The 20332-nt window shown below is 49.6% G+C and overlaps 1 protein-coding gene across 2 annotated transcripts in view; it reads right to left on the bottom strand.

Moving 5' to 3' along the window:
* The window catches only part of LOC147122504 (cyclin-dependent kinase-like 2), a 79484-nt gene that overhangs the window by 8269 nt on the left and 50883 nt on the right, over positions 1-20332 (bottom strand). Inside the window, exons 9-12 of one of the 2 annotated variants that reach the window (XM_086006000.1) lie at positions 15109-15434; positions 11964-12057; positions 8059-8212; positions 3961-4064 (exon numbers count right to left, since the gene is read on the bottom strand). In XM_086006000.1, the coding sequence (XP_085862126.1) occupies positions 3961-4064; positions 8059-8212; positions 11964-12057; positions 15109-15434 (678 nt within the window). The remainder of the gene's footprint in view (positions 1-3960; positions 4065-8058; positions 8213-11963; positions 12058-15108; positions 15435-20332) is intronic. The other variant, XM_086006005.1, reaches the window with a different exon arrangement.

Raw genomic sequence — 20332 nt, 5'->3', positions numbered from 1 at the left:
TAGGGAGGGAATTCCAGAGCTCGGGGCCCAGGCAGCTGAAGGCACGGCCGCCAATGGTGGAGCGATGGAAATCGGGGATGCGCAAGAGGCCAGAATTGGAGGAGCGCAGAGATTTCGGGGGGTTGTAGGGCCGAACAATGTTACAGAGACAGGGAGGGGGCGAGGCCACGGAGGGATTTGAAAACAAGGATGAGACAACAAATACCTTGCACTCGTTGCCCAATTCCATCAGTCTGGTGAGACGAGGGTTTTCATTTCTCAATATGGAAGGAAACAAGTAATGAGCTGAAATGAATGGGTGGGTCAGTGCTCCAGGGGACGGGGCACTGAGGTAGACAGTCTAGGCTCAGTCAGCAAACCCGGGAAGGCAACAGTAAAAAGAAGCCTTGCATTTCTCCAGCGCCTTTCACAACCTCAGGACGTCCCAAAGCGCTTTACAGCCAATGAAGTACTTTTTGAAGTGTAGTCACTGTTGTAATGTAGGAAACGCGGCAGCCAATTTGTGCACAGCAAGCTCCCACACACAGCAATGTGATAATGACCAGATCATCTGTTTATTAGTGATGTTGGTTGAGGGATAAATATCGAGCCAGGACTCCGGGGAGAACTCCCCTGCTCTTCTTCAAAATAGTCCCATGGGATCTTTTACGTCCACCCGAGAGAGCAGACGGGGCCTCGGTTTAACGTCTCATCTGAAAGACAGCACGAATGACAGTGCGGCACTCCCTCAGTACTGCCCCTCCGACAGTGCGGCGCTCCCTCAGTACTGCCCCTCCGACACTGCGGCGCTCCCTCAGTACTGCCCCTCCGACAATGCGGCGCTCCCTCAGTACTGCCCCTCCGACAGTGCGGCGCTCCCTCAGTACTGCCCCTCTGACAGTGCGGCGCTCCCTCAGTACTGTCCCTCCGACAGTGCGGCGCTCCCTCAGTACTGCCCCTCCGACAGTGCGGTGCTCCCTCAGTACTGCCCCTCCGACAGTGCGGCGCTCCCTCAGTACTGTCCCTCCGACAGTGCGGCGCTCCCTCAGTACTGCCCCTCCGACAGTGCGGCGCTCCCTCAGTACTGCCCCTCCGACAGTGCAGCACTCCCTCAGTACTGCCCCCTCCGACAGTGCAGCACTCTCTCCGTGTCAGCCTAGATTTTGTGCTCAAGTCTCTGGAGTGTGACTTGAACTCACAACCTCCTGATCCAAAGGCGAGAGAGTGCTACCGGTGAGCCACGGCTGACACCTAGAAGAGTAGGAACACTCCGATTGGTCTCAGAACTGCAGGTCCGAAGACAAAGGGACAAAATCAGCCAGGATTCCTGCTTCTGACCTGCCATTCAAAATGAGTGGATGTTGGGCACGGATAGGATTGAGTTTGGCTGCGATCTTTCCCTTTACTCCCGTGTTTCCCACATTACAGCAGTGACTACAGTTCAAAAAGAACTTCATTGGCTGTAAAGCGCTTTGGGGCGTCCTGAGGTCATGAAAGGCGCTATAGAAATTCACGAGAGTTTGGCAGAATGAGAGGTGATCTCATTGAAACATAGAGAATTATTACAGGGATTGACAGGGTAGATGCTGAGAGGATGTTTCCCCTGGCTGGAGAGTCTAGAACCAGGGGTCACAGTCTCAGGATAAGGGGTCGGCGATTTAAGACTGAGATGAGGAGGAATTTCTTCACTCAGAGGGTGGTGAATCTTTGGAATTCTCTGCCCCAGAGGGCTGTGGAGGCTCAGTCGTTGAGTGTATTCAAGGCTGAGATCGATAGATTTTTGGATATTAAGGGAATTGAGGGATATGGGGATAGTGCAGGAAAGTGGAGATAAGGTCGATGATCAGCCGTGATCTTATTGAATGGCGGAGCAGGCTCGAGGGGCCGAATGGCCGACTCCTGCTCCTATTTTTTATGTTCTGATAAATGCAATACTTTCTCTCCCTCTTTGTTTAAATTCAAAATGTATCCCAGTGTCCTCCACACGGTGCAAAAATATTCCCACAGTCAACAAATGATTAAATACCAGCCCTGCTTTGCATCAGTTATTTTACATTGTGAATGGAACTGGACACCCTACATACTTCACCGCCCTTTCCTCCCATTTAGGAAATCAATACTCGTCAATATGTCTTTTTGAAGCAAATTTGCATAAACTTTTCTGAAGGATTGTTTTAAATTAATCGATCGATATTATTAAGGAGCAGCCAATTCACTTCGAGCCTGTTTCGTGTTACTGGCGAAGATCAGTTTCACCCCCGGTATATGAAAGCATGTGTGTGCATATGTTTGTATGAGAACATGTATGTGTGTGCTTAGATGTATGTGCATGTGAGTTTCTGTGTGAGAGTCTTTATGTGAAAGTGTGTCTGTATCAATGTGTGTCCGTCGTGAGAGAAAGCGAGTGAGTGCGAGAGAATGGCAAACGGTAACTAGTAACTAGTGGGGTGCCACAGGGATCGGTGCTGGGGCCTCAACTATTTACAATCTACATTAATAACTTGGATGAAGGGACCGAGTGTAATGTAGCCAAGTTTGCGGATGATACAAAGATGGGTGGGAAAGCAAGTTGTGCAGAGGACTCAAAGAATCTGCAAAGGGATATAGACAGGCTAAGTGAATGGGCAAACATTTGGCAGATGGAGTATAATGTGGGAAAGTGTGAGGTTATCCACTTTAGCAGGAAAAATAAAAAAGCAAATTATTATTTAAATGGAGAGAGATTACAAAATGCTACAGTTCAGAGGGACCTGGGGGTCCTTGTGCATGAAACACAAAAAGTTAACATGCAGGTACAGCAAGTAATCAAAAAGGTAAATAGAATGTTGGCCTTTATTTCAAGGGGGTTGGAGTATAAAAGCAGGGAAGTCCTGCTACAACTGTACAGGGTATTGGTGAGACTACACCTTGAGTACTGCGTACAGTTTTGGTCTCCTTATTTAAGGAGGGATATACTTGCATTGGAGGCAGTTCAGAGAAGGTTCATGAGGTTAATTCCAGAGATGAGGGGGTTGACTTGTGAAGAAAGGTTGAGCAGGCTGGGCCTATACTCATTGGAGTTTAGAAGAATGAGAGGGGATCTTATTGAAACATATAAGATACTGAGGGGGCTCGACAAGGTAGATGCAGAGAGGATGTTTCCCCTCGTGGGGAAATCTAGAACTCGGGGGCATAGTTTCAGAATAAAGGGTCGCCCTTTTAGAACTGAGATGAGGAGGAATTTCTTCTCTCAGAGGGTCGTAAATCTGTGGAATTCTCTGCCCCAGAGAGCTGTGGAGGCTGGGTCATTAAATACATTTAAGGTGGAGATAGACAGATTTTTGCAAGATAAGGGAGTGAAGGGTTATGGGGAGCGGGCGGGGAAGTGGCTTTGAGCCCAAGATCAACCATGATCTTATTGAATGGCGGAGCAGGCTCGAGGGGCCAAGTGGCCTATTCCTGCTCCTATTTCTTATGTTCTTATGTGCGCATAGGTATGTGTGAGAGAATGTGTGTGTGTGCGGGTGTGTGTGTGTGTGTGTGTAAGTGCGTGAGTGTGTGTGTGTGTGTGTAAGTGCGTGAGTGTGTGTGAGTGGGTGAATGTGTCCGGGTGTGTGCGTGTGTGTGCGTCCATGCATGTGCGTATGTGAGTGTGTATGAGTGAGTGCGTATGTGAGTGCATGTGTGAGTGCGTGTGTCCAGGTGTGTGCGAGTCATTGCGTGCGCGCACACAAGCACGAGTGTGCGAGTGCGAGTGCATGTAAGTGTGTGTGTGTGTAAGTGTGCAAGAGAGTGTGTGTATAAGTGTGCGTGAGAGTGTGTGTATAAGTGTGCGTGAGAGTGTGTGTATAAGTGTGCGTGAGAGTGTGTGTATAAGTGTGCGTGAGAGTGTGTGTATAAGTGTGCGTGAGAGTGCGTGCATGTGTATGATTGTGCGAGAGGGTGTGTGTGTGCGCGTGTATGAGTGTGCAGGAGGGTGTGTGTGTACGTACGCGTGCTTACCTGTGAGGCGAGGCTGGGCTGGTGAATTAGTTCCATGGCCGCCAGGGAGGGAATTTTGGATTCCGCGATTTTCCTGCTTTCCTTCCTGATTTTTGAATGCTTGGCTGGGAAAGATGAAATGCTGCAGAGTTACCCTTCACAGAACAAGTCATGTATCCAACAGCAATAATCTCACTGAAGCTTTTAATAAATGTGAAAGAAGTAAGAATGGATTCGATTGTCAGGATCCCCAAATCCAACATTCACGAAGGGTCTTTGACCTGAAACGTTAACTCTGTTTCTCTCTCCACGGATGCTGCCTGACCTGCTGAGTGTTTCCAGCATTTTCTGCTTTAATTTCAGATTTCCAGCATCCGCAGTATTTTGCTTTTGTATTAGTTATGTAAAGTTCTGGTTAGTCTGCATTTAGAGTGACTGTGTTCAGTTCTGGGCCCCGCCCCTCAGGAAGGATATATTGTCCTTGGAGGGGGAGCAGCCCAGATTCACCAGACTGATACCGGGGGCTAAAAGGGTTAAATTACGAGGACAGGTTGCCCAGACTGGGCTTGTATTCCCTCGAGTTTAGAAGATTAAGGGGTGATCTAATTGAGGAGTTTAAGATGATTAAAGGAGTTGATAGGGTAGATTTTTTAAAATTTGTTCCTGGGATGTGGGCGTCGCTGGCAGGCCCGGCATTTATTGCCCGTCCCTAGTTGCCCTTGAGAAGGTGGTGGTGAGCCGCCTTCTTGAACCGCTGCAGTCCATGTGGTGAAGGTGCTCCCACAGTGCTGTTAGGGAGGGAGTTCCAGGATTTTGACCCAGCGACGATGAAGGATCGGCCGATATATTCCCAAGTCAGGATGGTGTGTGAGTTGGAGGGGAACTTGGAGGTGGTGGTGTTCCCATGCGCCTGCTGCCCTTGTCCTTCTAGGCGGAAGAGGTCGCGGGTTTGGGAGGTGCTGTCGAAGATAGAGAGGGAAACTATTTCCTCTGGTGGGGGGAGTCCAGAACAAGGGGGCAGAACCTTAAAATTAGAGCCAGGCTGTTCAGGGGTGATGTCAGGAAGCACTTCTTCACACAAAGGGTGGTGGAAATCTGGAACTCCCCCACCCCCCAAAAAGCTGTAGAGATTGGGGGTCAATTAAAATTTCAAAACTGAGATTGATAGATTTTTGTTAGGTAAGAGTATCAAGGGTTACGGAACCGAGGCGGGCAGATGGTGTTAAGATACAAATCAGCCCTGATCTCACTGAACGGTGGAACAGGCTCGAGGGGCTGAGTGGCCTCCTCCTGTTCCTATGTTCATACCTCCTATACCTGGTAATGCAGCAAGCCCGGGGAGTGAGCAGAACCCCTCTTACTCTATTTAGCTGACTGGCTACATCAGGAGGCCTCGCCCCCATCACCTGGACCATGGGAGTGGTGGAATAAATATTCTCTCAGACCTTGGCTTCGGCTAAGAAAGAAAGAAATAAAGAAAGACTCCCATTTCTCCAGCGCCTTTCACCACCTCAGGACGTCCCAAAGCGCTTCACGGCCAATGAAGTACTTTTTGAAGTGTGGTCACTGTTGTAATGTGGGAAACGTGGCAGCCAATTTGCGCACAGCAAGATCCCACAAACAGCAATGTGATGGTGACCAGATAATCTGTTCTTGTTTAAACTATGGAACAGGTTTATTAAGAATAACGGCTAAGCCATATCACAGTGTCCTCATCAGATGCAAAATAACAAAAGCATTAACTAAGTGATGTAAACCTGATCTGCTTCTGTAACCAACCATAAGATCGACAAGGATGATACCAGAACTGAGAGGTTATAACTACCAGGAAAGGCGGAACAGGCTGGGGGCTCTTTTCTCTAGAAAAGAGAAGACTGAGGGGGTGACCTGATCGATATCGTGAAAATTATAGAGGGGTTCGATAGGGTAGACGTGGAGAAGATGATTCCACTTGTGGGGGAGATTAAGTGAGTCTGGGGAATTAATAATGGAAAATAAGGAGATGGCAGTTGAATTGAACAGGTATTTTGCGTCGGTCTTCACTATAGAGGATTCAAGTAACATCCCAGAAATAGCTGTAAATCAGGAAATGGAAGGGAGGGAGGAACTCAAGAAAATTACAATCACCAGGGAAGTGGTGCTGAGCAAATTGCTGGAGCTGTGGGCTGACAAGTCCCCGGGTCCTGATGGACTTCATCCTAGGGTCTTAAAAGAAGTGGCTAGTGAGATAGTTGATGCGTTGGTTTTAATTTTCCAAAATTCCCTAGATTCAGGGAAGGTTCCATTAGATTGGAAAATAGTGAATGTAACTCCTTTATTCAAAAAGGGAGGGAGACAGAAAGCAGGAAACTACAGGCCAGTTAGCTTAACATCTGTCATAGGGAAGATGTTAGAAGCTATTATTAAAGACGTTATAGCAGGGCACTTCGAAAAGTTCAAGGTAACCAGGCAGAGTCAACGTGGTTTTGTGAAAGGGAAATCATGTTTAACCAATTTATTGGCGTTCTTTGAGGAAGTAACATGTGCTGTGGATAAAGGGGAACCGGTGGATGTACTGTACTTAGATTTCCAGAAGGAATTTGATAAGTTGCCACATCAAAGGTTATTGCGGAAAATAAAAGCTCATGGTGTAGGGGGTAACATATTGGCATGGATAAAAGATTGGCTAGCTAACAGGAAACAGAGAGTATGCATAAATGGGTCATTTTCTGGTTGGCAAGATGTAACGAGTGGTGTGCCACAGGGATCAGTGCCGGGGCCTCAACTTTTTACAATTTATATAAATGACTTGGATGAAGGGACCGAAGGTATGGTTGCTAAAGTTGCTGATGACACAAAGATAGGTAGGAAAGTAAATTGTGAAGAGGACATAAGGAGGCTACAAAGGGTTATAGATAGGGTAAGTGAGTGGGCAAAGATCTGGCAAATGGAGTATAATGTGGGAAAATGTGAAGTTGTCCATTTTAGCAGGACGAATAAAAAAGCAGCATATTATCTAAATGGTGAGAGATTGCAGAGCTCTGAGATGCAGAGGGATCTGGGTGTCCTAGTGCATGAATCGCAAAAGGTTACTATGCAGGTACAGCAGGTAATTAGGAAAACTAATAGAATGTTATTGTTTATTGCGAAGGGAATTGAATACAAAAGTAGGGAGGTTATGCTTCAGTTGTACAGGGCATTGGTGAGACCACATCTGGAGTACTGTGTACAGTACTGGTCTCCTTATTTAAGGAAGGATGTAAATGCGTTGGAAGCAGTTCAGAGAAGGTTTACTAGACTAATACCTGGAATGGGCGGGTTGTCTTATAAGGAAAGGTTGGACAGGCTAGGCTTGTATCCGCTGGAGTTTAGAAGAGAAAGAGGTGACTTGATTGAAACATATAAGATCCTGAGGGGTCTGGACAGGGTGGATGTGGAGAGGATGTTTCCTCTTGTGGGAGAATCTAGAACTAGGGGTCACTGTTTAAAAATAAGGGGTCGCCCATTTAAGACCGAGATGAGGAGAATTTTTTTCTCAGAGGGTCGTGAGTCTTTGGAACTCTCTTCCTCAGAGGGCGGTGGAAGCAGAGTCTTTGAATATTTTTAAGGCAGAGGTAGATAGATTCTTGGTGAGCAAGGGGGTGAAAGGTTATCGGGGGTAGGCGGGAATGTGGAGTAATCAGATCAACCATGATCTCATTGAATGGCGGAGCAGGCTCGAGGGGCCGCGTGGCCGACTCCTGCTCCTAATTCGTATGTTCGTATGTAAAACTAGGGGCCATCAATATAAGGTAGTGACTAATAAATCCAACAGGGAATTCAGGAGAAACTTCTTTACCCAGAGAGTGGTGAGAATGTGGAACTCGCTACCACAGGGAGTGGTTGAGGCGAATAGTATAGATACATTTAAGGGGAAGCTAGATAAACACATGAGGGAGACAGGAATAGAAGGATATGCTGATAGGGTGAGATGAAGAGCGCTGGGAGGAGGCTGGTGTGGAGCAGAAACACCGGCACGGACCAGTTGGGCCAAATGGCTTGTTTCTGTGGTGTACATTCCATGTAATTTTGCAGACAGGGAGATTCTAGAGACTGAGACTGAGGGCGAGTTACAGCAGAGTCGACATTTGGCCTCTTTACCTTCTGCTGCTTTGAGCTCCGGGAGATGGTTGCAGCTGCTCAGTTCTGGGAGACGCACATCCTCCCGTTCTGATTTGAAAGCCCCCCATTTCTTTTTGCTCGCGACCCCCACTCTCTCCAGCTGGACGGAGTGCTCTGCTTTCTCGTGCTGGAGCTAAGCGAGTGAAGATTAGACAGAAAGGCAGACTTGCATTTATATAATGTTTTAATCAGGTCTGTCAGAAACATTGCAAGGCGCGTCGCGAACACCGAATTACCTTGAGGCGTGGTGACTGTCGATATGTAGGCTACAGAAATCAATATGTTAACTCACTTCTCCGTACGTGCATTAAAAGAACCGGAGGGGAGACGAGGAGAAAAGTTTTTACGCAGTGGGTTGTTATGAAGGATGTCAAGGCCGTGGAGAGGGTGCAGAGGAGATTTACCAGAATGGTTCCAGGGATGAGCGACTTCAGTGACGTGGAGAGACTGGAGAAGCTGGGATTGTTCTCCTTAGAGCAGAGAAGGTTAAGAGGAGATTTAATAGAGGTGTTCAAAACTGAGGGGTTTTGACAGAGTAAATAAAGAGAAACTGTTTCCAATGGCAGGAGGGTCAGTAACCAGAGGACACAGATTGAAGATAATTGACAAAAGAACCAGAGGGGGAGATGAGGAGAATTTTTTTTTACACAACAAGTCTTTATGATCTGGAATGCGCTGCCTGAAAGGGCGGTGGAAGCAGATTCAATAATAACTTTCAAAAGGGAATTGGATAAATACTTGAAGGAAAAAATTTGCAGGGCTCTGGGGAAAGAGCAGGGGGGAGTGGGACTAATTGGAGAGCTCTTTCAAAGAGCCGGCACAGGCACGATGGGCCGAATGGCCTTCCTCTGCGCTGTGTGATGTTTACAAATGTGCCCCATTCCTGATAATTTGGATTTTGGGCGCCACTTGCTGGCTGGACAAGGCACTGCAAGCGCAGAGCATCAGGTGATGCCGCACAGCTGGAAGACAGTGAAAATCCCGAAGAACTCACCCTTTCGCAAAGTAGGCGAGATTCTTCCGAGAAACATTCTCTTATTCCCTTAAGGAGTAACAGCAGCAGCAATAATGCACCAAAGTAATAATAGCTTAAAAAAAATGAACAAGCTTTTATTTAAAAAAAAATATTATTCAGAGACTGCCATCGAATCCTGTACGTTTGAATTTGACTTTTGACTCTGTGACGTTAAGTCTGAGTAAATGTACAGAAAGCCACGTTTGCACGATGTTACGCGGAGGATGTGTGTACACACTTTGACAGTCCGCAGCGCGCACTCACCACCCGACCCGACTGTGGCAGCATCGCCCCCTGTGCTCGCTGACCGGCACTGGCTCCCGGTCCGGCAACGCCTCCAATTTTAAATTCTCATCCTCGTGTTCAAATCCCTCCATGGCCCTCGCCCCTCCCTATCTCTGTAATCTCCTCCAGCCCCACAACCCTCCGATCTCTGCGCTCCTCCAATTCCGGCCTCTTGAACATCCCTGATTATAATCGCTCCACCATTGGCGGCCGTGCCTTCAGCTGCCTGGGCCCCGAGCTCTGGAATTCATTCCCTAAACCTCTCCGCCTCTCTCTCCTTTAAGACGCTCCTTAAAACCTCCCTCTTTGACCAAGCTTTTGGTCACCTGCCCTAATATCTCCTTATGTGGCTCGGTGTCAAGTTTTGTTTGATAATCACTCCTGTGCATCACCTTGGGACGTTTTACTACATTAAAGGTGCTGTATAAATATAAGTTGTTGTTCAGGCAGTCACACCTAAACACTAATGCCACTCACCAGAACCCGTGCTCAGGAATAACCGTGAGCTGTTATGAGGCATTGACATCGGACACTGTCTGTCAACTGCGCAGTGGAGGAGTTTTTGAGATGTTGGTTACGGAGCTGTGCTTGCAGTATTGGATCTTACCAGAAAGTGGCGCCAAAGTCCACATATTACAGGTTGGAGCACATTTGGACAAAGACTCGCGATCTGAGCCACTCCAAGGCTCACTCTCTGCCAGTCTATACACACTGAAAAATGGGGTAGATTTTATGAATTAGTGATCCTAGCATGGAGCTTTGAACACCAGGAATGCAAATCGGAATATTTTCTTTATGGCGTGAGACTAGGAACAGTGGAGGAGTAAAGGGAATATAAGAATATAATATATAAGAATACCAGTTCTGACGAAAGGTCATCAACCTGAAACATTAACTCTGTTTCTCTCTTCACAGATGCTGCCTGGCCTGCTGAGTATCTCCAGCATTTTCTGTTTTTATATAAGAATATAAGAAATAGGAGCAGGAGTCGGCCATTCGGCCCCTCGAGCCTGCTCCGCCATTCAATAAGACCATGGCTGATCTTCGACCACAACTCCACTTTCCAGCCCGATCCCCAAATCCCTCGATTCCCCTAGAGTCTAAAAATCTATCGATCTCAGCCTTGAATATACTCAACGACTGAGCCTCCACAGCCCTCTGGGGGAGAGAATTCCAAAGATTCACCGCCCTCTGAGTGAAGAAATTCCTCCTCATCCTGGTCCTAAATGGCCGACCCCTTATTCTGAGTCTGTGAGCCCCTTTGGTGTCCAGGTGTCCAGATCTCGAAAAGCTCGTGCACGGGTACAAAAAGTAATCCTTTATCTGCAGTTGTGGGCACCGCACCTCAGAAAGGGTATATTGCCCTTTGAGGGTGTCCTGGGGCCAATATTTGTTCCACAATCAACATCACTAAAACAGATGATCTGGTCATTACCACATTGCTGTTTGTGGGAGCTTGCTGTGCGCAAATTGGCTGCTGCGTTTCCTACATTACAACAGTGACTACACTTCAAAAAGTACTTCATTGGCTGTAAAGCGCTTTGTGACATCCGGTGGTCGTGGAAGGTGCTATAGAAAGGCAAGTCTTTCTTTCTTTCTTTTCTCTGGTTCTTTTGCCAATTACAGGAAACTTTGTGCTATCCGGCACCGACGGGACCGAGCTGTTGCCGCTCCCTCAAAACTGCCGGACACTCCAGCGCTGATGTTGAAACATACGGAGCTTTTCAGCTCCGTGTGAATCAACAAACCCTGTTGCTTAGCAACAGCTTCTAAACAGTCGGCAAGCGTCTCTGTAGCATCTCTAGTTGAAGCTGTTGCTTAGCTACAGACCTTGCAGAGCCTGACTGTTGAGAAAAAAGCAACGAAAAGAAAAAAAACCTAAGGAAACGGCTCCTGATTTTTGCCGGTGGCTCGAGCTTGCCGGACATTTAGCCTCCGGATAACACAAAGTTTCCTGTACCTTAAATCTATTTGAAATCAGCTGTTCCCCCGTCATTCCCTAAACTCTCGGGATACCAGGAATGGGTGGCAGGATAGGGGCTCACAGACTCAGAATAAGGGGTCGGCCATTTAGGACTGAGATGAGGAGAAATTTCTTCACTCAGAGGGTGGTGAATCTTTGGAATTCTCTACCCCAGAGGGCTGTGGAGGCTCAGTCGTTGAGTGTATTCAAGACAGAGATCGATAGATTTTTGGACTCGAGAGGAATCAAGGGATATGGGGATAGTGCAGGAGAGTGGAGTTGAGGTCGAAGATCAGCCGTGATCTTATTGAATGGTGAAGCAGGCTTGAGGGGCCGAATGGCCGACTCCTGCTCCTGATTCTTGTGTTCCTGTGTTTATTGTTGTGTGTTACATTTTTCCGGGTTGTTCTCCCAACTAACCCATTCCCATCCTCCTTTAACCAGGAAGCTGTGTCACGGTCACAGATTCCCACACAATTTAGAGTTTCACTTGGGTGGGAAATGGTGAGACGCAGTCTCGGTGATTTCCCAGCGGGCACAGTGGTGAGGTGTGCCGAGCGATCGGTGCCGGTGACAGCCAAGGTGTTTACGTTGAGTCCGCCTGTCGGAGCCCAGACCTACCTGCCCGTTTAAATACAAGCCGAAGAGGTTGGCCGGAGGAGGCTGGTTCAGTTTCCTCAGCGGGTTTATGTGTTTCTTCATCTTGTTCTTCACCCTGAGGAGGAAAGAAGAATAAGACGAGGAAAGATCCCAGTTTGTATTCTCGTTCAACCATTGGAACGCTGTCCGTCTGCCCCCTCCCCGTCCTATGGGGTCAGCAGTATTGGCGAGTATCGTATATGGGCAAAGAACCCAGCGTTTCCGCAGAGTTCATTCATGGGGGAAGAATTCGGTTGATTTGCGCCTCCCGTTCGCAAAGCAACTAGCGCCCGGGCGCAGCGCCGCCAACGCCACCTGCGAAATTCAGCGGGAGGTTAGCGGTGGCAGTAACCGTTAGCGCCCTGTGGCGCTGCGCCTCCGGCAATGACATCATCACCGTGCGCAGCGCCCCGCTCGTGATCTTCAGTAGCGCCCCCTGACTTACCGCCGGACGCTATGTCCGCTGGGATCAGGGGGGTCTACCTGCGGCCGGGGGGGCGCTAATTAAAGGAGAGGTGCCAGGTGGCCATTTTTGTTGCTGGCCGCCTGCCAGCACCTGCCCCCGTTGCCGTCCCCGGCCTCCTGACCCGCCCCCCCCCCCCCCGCGGAGTGCCAGCAGCGCTCCGTGAGCCCGGCACTCAGGGCTCCTTTGCCGGCACTCCCGATCCCTGGCAGCCCAGCTGGGCCCCGGGTCGCGCTGCGCTAGGCCCCTCCCCTTTATTAAGGGGAGGAAGGCCTACAGTACCGTGGCACGACGTGCCGCAGCGCGTGGCGCAGCATCATGTAGCGGCGCGATATTCACTCGCAGCGGCCCAAGAGGGAGACGGGGCGCTTCCAGTAGAGCCCCGCCTCCCTCTTGGGGTGCTACCAGTGAATTTCGGGCGCGGGGGCGCTAATGGCGAAGTTAGCACCCCAAATGGGGCACGACCCAATTTTACCCCCATAGAATCATAGAATGATACAGCACAGAAGGAGGCCACTCAGCCCATCGTGCCTGTGCCGACTGTGATAGAAACATAGAAACATAGAAGATCGGAGCAGGAGTAGGCCATTCGGCCCCTCGAGCCTGTTCTGCCATTTAATGAGATCATGGCTGATCATCCAAGCTCAGTACCCTGTCCCTGCTTTCTCCCCATATCCCTTGATCCCTTTAGCCTTAAGAAATATATCCAACTCCTTCTTGAATATATTGAATGAATTGGCCTCCACTGCCTTGTGTGGTAGAGAATTCCACAGGTTCACCACTCTCTGGGTGAAGAAATTCCTCCTCATCTCTGTCTTAAATGGTTTACCTCTTATCCTTAGACCGTGACCCCTGGTTCTGGACTCCCCCGCCATCGGGAACATCCTGCATCTAGTCCTGTTAGAATTTTATAAGTTTCAATGAGATCCCCTCTCATTCTTCTAAACTCCAGCGAGTATAAGCCCAATCGACCCAATCTCTCCTCATACGTCATTCCTGCCATCCCAGGTATCAGTCTGGTGAATCTTCGCTGAACTCCCTCCATGGCAAGAACATCCTTCCTCAGATGCAGGAATGGGATGGGGTGAAGGGGTGAAATGTCCAACAGATTGGTGTTGGGATCCTTACGTTTTCTAATTCCTTCATATAATGGATTCAGTCTATTAAAGGAGGGGTCGCTGTGTTTTTTACTCTTAACACATGCGATGGGTGATGACTGTAGGATTGTCTCTGGAAATTTGGCAGGAGATTTTCTTGTTGATCCTGATGTTATAATTTGTGACGTCAAGTGATACAGTGGCTGGGTTTTAACTGTATGTTTGGCTCTCGGTGTTCCATTAAGTTAAACCAGTGACCTGACCTTAACCCTCCCCAGTGATCGATGGCCTGGCACGGTGAAATTTATAATAACATAAACAGTAAATATAATCTAATCAATCCTTACTTTGTCCAATAGGCAATAAAATAGTAACTTTCAAAAGGGGAATTGGATAAATACTTGAAGAGGAAGAATGTGCAAGGCTCTAGGGAAAGAGCAGGGGGAGTGGGACTAATTGGAGAGCTCGCTCAAAGAGCCGGCACAGGCACGATGGGCCGAATGGTCTCCTCCTGTTGCTGTAAGATTCTATGATTTATTCTAATTAAAATATTTATTTTGAAATATGTGACTGCAGAACCGGTCCATCTCACTTTTTTTTATTTGTTCCTGGGATGTGGGCGTCGCTGTCAAGGCCGGCATTTATTGCCCATCCCTAGTTGCCCTCGAGAAGGTGGTGGTGAGCCGCCTTCTTGAACCGCTGCAGTCAAGGTAGTCCCACAGTGCCGTTACATAAGAACGTAAGAATTAGGAGCAGGAGTCGGCCATTCGGCCCCTCGAGCCTGCTCCGCCATTCAATAAGATCATGGCTGATCTGATCTTGGCCTCAACTCCACTTCCCTGCCCGCTCCCCATAACCCTCGACTCCCTTATCGTTCAAAAATCTGTCTATCTCCACCTTAAATATATTCAGTGACCCATATATTCAATGTTATACTTCTTTGTCACGGTTTGTTACAACCGAGTGTCTCGCTGGGCCATTTCAGAGGTCAGTTAAGAGTCAACCACATTGCTGTGGGTCTGGAGTCAGATATAGGCCAGACCGGGTAAGGACAGTAGATTTCCTTCCCTGAAGGATATTAGTGAACCAGGTGGGTTTTTAATGACACGGTCACCATTACTGATACTAGCTTTTTATTCCAGATTTATTTAATTAACTGAATTTAAATTCCAATTTGAACTCATGGTTCCCGATCATTAATCCAGGCCTCGGGATGATTGGTCCAGTAACATTACCACTCTGCTACCGTCTCCGATTGACTGCAACAGAAATAAAAATGGGGGAGAGATGTAGACCAGGCTGTCGACTCGCGATCACTCGTTTGATACCAGCGCACAAACTCAAAATGACCCCCAATAGGTGAGAGTGCGACCAATCGAGCCAAGCTGACGCAAGCAGCAAGGCAGCGACATGAACTGCCTGAGGGCAAGGCTCCCCACTTAGGAAATGGAAGTTGTTGTCTGTCAGTTTGGGGGTGAATCCATCTCTTGTTTCCTACTCTATTTAAATGGAGCTGAAAAAGGAAACATTGGCTACCACCATGTCGTGGTTACCTGGTTGGACCTACCAGAGGCTGGGTTGCCCGGAGACTCCAATGCCAGAACTCAAGGTCAGACCGAGGGTGGAAGGGTTTGGAGCAATGGGAGGAATGACCGTGCCAGCTGGTGACTTTGGACCATCGAAGCCGGAGTTTTGTTCTTTCACCAGTCCCTGAGACGCGACCTTACTTGACCCCAAGCCCCGGAACATTCCACTGTCGACAACGTTCTCACACAAGTCCCCTGAAGCCCTCTCCAACTTGGCAGCTTTCTCAGGCTCAACTTTCGACGCTTTTGTTTTCGGTAGTTTCCCGTCTGCTTTGCTCTCCTTGTTCCGCGACTCCGCATCTTCATCCTGTTTTCCGAGAAGGTAAGAAAGCATCCTTCAGTTCTCCCGCGCACCCATATCGTTCTCTCCCTCCATCAGAAAAACTAAACAGTGTAGTACGTGTGTCAGCCGTGGCTCAGTGGGCAGCACACTCGCCTCCAATTCAGAAGGTCGTGGGTTCAAGTCCCACTCCAGAGACTTGAGCAAAAATATCTAGGCTGACACTCTCAGTGCAGTACTGAGGGAGCGCCGCACTGTCGGAGGGGCAGTGCTGAGGGAGCGCCGCACTGTCGGAGGGGCAGTGCTGAGGGAGCGCCGCACTGTCGGAGGGGCAGTACTGAGGGAGCGCCGCACTGTCGGAGGGGCAGTACTGAGGGAGCGCCGCACTGTCGGAGGGGCAGTACTGAGGGAGCGCCGCACTGTCGGAGGGGCAGTGCTGAGGGAGCGCCGCACTGTCGGAGGGGCAGTGCTGAGGGAGCGCCGCACTGTCGGAGGGGCAGTGCTGAGGGAGCGCCGCACTGTCGGAGGGGCAGTGCTGAGGGAGCGCCGCACTGTCGGAGGGGCAGTGCTGAGGGAGCGCCGCACTGTCGGAGGGGCAGTGCTGAGGGAGCGCCGCACTGTCGGAGGGGCAGTGCTGAGGGAGCGCCGCACTGTCGGAGGGGCAGTGCTGAGGGAGCGCCGCACTGTCGGAGGGGCAGTGCTGAGGGAGCGCCGCACTGTCGGAGGGGCAGTGCTGAGGGAGCGCCGCACTGTCGGAGGGGCAGTGCTGAGGGAGCGCCGCACTGTCGGAGGGGCAGTGCTGAGGGAGCGCCGCACTGTCGGAGGGGCAGTGCTGAGGGAGCGCCGCACTGTCGGAGGGGCAGTGCTGAGGGAGCGCCGCACTGTCGGAGGGGCAGTGCTGAGGGAGCGCCGCACTGTCGGAGGGGCAGTACTGAGGGAGCGCCGCACTGTCGGAGGGGCAGTACTGAGGGAGCGCCGCACTGTCGGAGGGGCAGTACTGAGGGAGCGCCGCACTGTCGGAGGGACAGTACTGAGGGAGTGCCGCACTGTCGGAGGGGCAGTACTGAGGGAGTGCTGCACTGTTTGAGGGGCAGTACTGAGGGAGCGCTGCACTGTCGGAGGGGCTGTACTGAGGGAGCGCCGCACTGTCGGAGGAGCAGTACCGAGGGAGCGCTGCACTGTCGAAGGGGCAGTACTGAGAGAGCGTCGCACTGTCGGAGGGGCAGTACTGAGGGAGCGCCACACTGTCGGAGGGGCAGTACTGAGGGAGCGCCGCACTGTCGGAGGGGCAGTACTGAGGGAGCGCCGCACTGTCGGAGGTGCCGTCTTTGGATGAGACGTTAAACCGAGGCCCCATCTGCTCTCTCAGGTGGACATAAAAGATCCCATGGCACTATTTCGAAGAAGAGCAGGGGAGTTATCCCTGGGGCCAATATTTATCCCTCAACCAACATAACAAAAACAAATTATCCAGTCATCATCACATTGCTGTTTGTGGGAGCTTGCTGTGCACTAATTGGTTGCCCTGTTTCCTACATTACAACAGTGACTACACTTCAAAAAGTACTTCATTGGCTGTGAAGCGCTTTGGGATGTCTGGTGGTTGTGAAAGGCGCTGGAGAAATGCAAGTCTTTCGTTCTCTGAGAAAATATTTGATAGACAGATTTTTGAACGATTAGGGAGTCGAGGGTTATGGGGAGCGGGCAGGGAAGTGGAGTTGAGGCCAAGATCAGATCAGCCAGGATCTCATTGAACGGCGGAGCAGGCTCGAGGGGCCGAATGGCCGACTCCTGCTCCTAATTCTTATGTAAAATATTATGTTAACGTTTTTGGATTTTGCGGTCAGTGGTGAACGAACGGAGCTCGCTGTTCCTTACACTTGCTCGCAGACGTTCTTCGGGCTTCTGCACTGGAACTTGCTGCGATTAGAAATCTAAAACAGCGCGGCGCCCTCTACAGGGGTTCCGAGGCCTGTGCGAGCAGGGAAGGCAACGGTGTGTCTCCTTAACCAATCAGATTGAAGAATCCTTACTGAGGCAAACGCAGAGTCTGAACCAGGGGGTGTAAGTTAGAATATTTAATTCAATGCTAGATCACGTACAGGAAGCAAAATAAAGAGAGGGAACGAAAAATGGGATTAAGTGTGATAGAAGTGCCCTGTTCCTGGGACTAGTGACAGGGTCACTGGCAAGGCTTGGAAGCTAAGCAGAGCCAGGCCTGGTTAGTACCTGGAGGAGTGACCATCAGGGAAGACCAGGTGCAGAAGGTCACGGAAGGAGCCCCGAGGAGGGGCGGTTGGTGAGAAGGTCACGGAAGGAGCCCCGGGAGGGGCGGCTGGTGAGCAGGCCCGGGCGTTGGGCTGAAGATTGTCGGACAGGAGGAATGGTGGAAATGGAATGGCGGCGCGCACAGACGCAGCGGCTTTGCTTCTCCCAGGACGGTGCTATTTACGTTTAATGTTAATGTTATTTGTACTGGAATCATGGGAGCTTGCAAGATCACATTTTGTTGTTCATGTACTTGTGCATTGTACAATGACAATAAAGTTGAATTATTATATTATTATAAGAGACAACGAAAAAGTTAAAAAGAAAAAAAATTATTTAAATTTTAAAAAAACTTTTAAATCTCCAACAATAATTAAAATCTGAAGGAATGAGACTCCACACTTGTAAAAGTTAATTTTCAGTGCCAGAGAGGTTGTTTGGCAGTAATTAAGACTCATCACCAACGTTGCCTCTAATTTTTTTTTCCTGCGCGGGCCCTTTAAATTTGCTGCGCGGCTGAGCGTGCGCAGTGTCTCTCCCAGCGGCAGCGGCTGCTGACCAACCTGCGCGGGACCTCGCGGTCGATGCGCCGCCGCGCGTCTTAGGGGGAACATTGCTCATCGTGCCATTAAAAATTCACTTACACCTGAATGCACCAGCCCTAACCTTTTCTGGCGTGTTTAGCGGGGTAGTACCCAAACCTCATGCCCTTCCTGTGTTTGAATGCCGAGTCTCTCGGCGAAATACCAGTGTAGCGAAGCTTGCGGAGGAGCAGGGTAACTCGGACAGCAACTTCCTCATTGCCACGTTTAACCGCACGTGTGTGGTCGCCGTAAGCTGCTGTCTGATTTGCTCTTTAATGATGGCTACCGTTGATATAGCCTCACTGTTATTTCAAGCACAAAATCCAAGCCAATGTGTCCGTCCTCCGTTCAGCACCTTCGAGAGATCTGATTGATCCGTGGGAGCCATGTCTAATGATCCTGGGCTGGGATTGGATGTGGGCGCCCTCTTCTGATTGGCTGCTGCTAAGCACATGCTAAACAGGGCACCATCATGTCCAAGAATCACACCCACAATAAACAGAGAGAGCGAGAGACCACCATTAAAGTTCCAGGTCCGGTCCCTCACTCTCTCCCACCGACTGCAGACTCGAGGTTCTGGAGCAGCTTGCTGCTGCAAACTAATCAAAACACCTCAATGAGTCAGTAAAACTCACTGCCACCGAGTCTGGAACTCACTGCCTGAAAGGGTGGGAGAGGCAGAGACCCTCGTCACATTTAAAAAGTACTTGGTTATACACTTGAAGTGCCGTAACCTACAGGGCTACGGACCAAGAGCTGGAAAGTGGGATTAGGCTGGAGAGCTCTTTGTCGGTCGGCACAGACACGATGGGCCGAATGGCCTCCTTCAGTGCCGTAAATTTCTGTGATTCTATGAAAACACCCACCAGGAGCAAAATAACAACAACTTGCATTTATATAGCGCCTTTAATGTAGTAAAATGGCCCAAGGCGCTTCACAGGAGCGATTATCAAACAACATTTGACACCGAGCCACATAAGGAGATATTAGAACAGGTGGAGGTAGTTTTAAGGAGCTTCGTAAAGGACAAGAGGCGGAGAGGTTTAGGGAGGGAATTCCAGAGCTTAGGGCCCAGGCAGCTGAAGGCACGGCCGCCAATGGTGGAGCGATTAAAATCGGGGATGCGCAAGAGGCCAGAATTAGAGGAGCGCAGAGATCTCGGGGGGTTGTGGGGCTGGAGGAGGTTACAGAGATAGGGAGGGGCGAAGCCATGAAGGGAATCACCTATATGATATGACTAAGGGCGTATAGCCTCTTTATATTCTTACTTCAGTTCAAGGGGCTAAAAGCCCTGAAACCCTGTGCCACAATATAAACTGAGGTCACTGAGAACAGAACGACAGAAGAGAATCCATAAAACAGGCACATAACATGTCTGCATAACTTGCGTGGGAGCGAGCTGAGACAATAGCAAGATGGCCAGGTCTTGGTTGGGACTGAATGATTACCCACTCTTTTCCTCCATCATCACTTAATTCTTGGGATGTGGGCGTCGCTGGTAGAGCCATAGAAACAGAAGATAGGAGCAGGAGTAGGCCATTCGGCCCCTCGAGCCTGCTCTGCCATTCACTGCGATCATGGCTGATCATCTAAATTCAGTACCCTGTCCCTGCCTTCTCCCCATATCCCTTGATCCCTTTAGCCTCCAGAAATATATCCAACTCCTTCTTGAATATATTTAATGAATTGGCCTCAACTGCCTTCTGTGGTAGAGAATTCCACAGGTTCACCACTCTCTGGGTGAAGAAATTCCTCCTCGTCTCTGTCCTAAATGGCTTACCCTTTATCTTTAGGTTGTGACCCCTGGTTCTGGACTCCCCCGCCATCGGGAACATCCTTCCTGCATCTAGTCTGTCCAGTCCTGTTAGAATTTTATAAGCCAGCATTTATTGCTCATCCCTAATTGCCCTTGAGAAGGTGGTGGTGAGCTGCCATTTCAGAGGGCAGTTAAAAGTCAACCACATTACTGTGGGTCTGGAGTCACATATAGGCCAGACCGGGTAAGGACGACAATCTGGTCTAGTTACTGATACTAGCTTTTTATTCCAGATTTTTTTAATTAACTGAATTTAA

This window comes from Somniosus microcephalus, chromosome 2 (assembly GCF_052327205.1).
Source record: "Somniosus microcephalus isolate GS21.2 chromosome 2, FLI_Smic_1.0, whole genome shotgun sequence".
Classification (NCBI taxonomy): domain Eukaryota; kingdom Metazoa; phylum Chordata; class Chondrichthyes; order Squaliformes; family Somniosidae; genus Somniosus; species Somniosus microcephalus.
The sequence above is the reverse complement of the archived record's forward strand: the minus strand, read 5'-3'. Positions and strand labels throughout refer to the sequence as shown.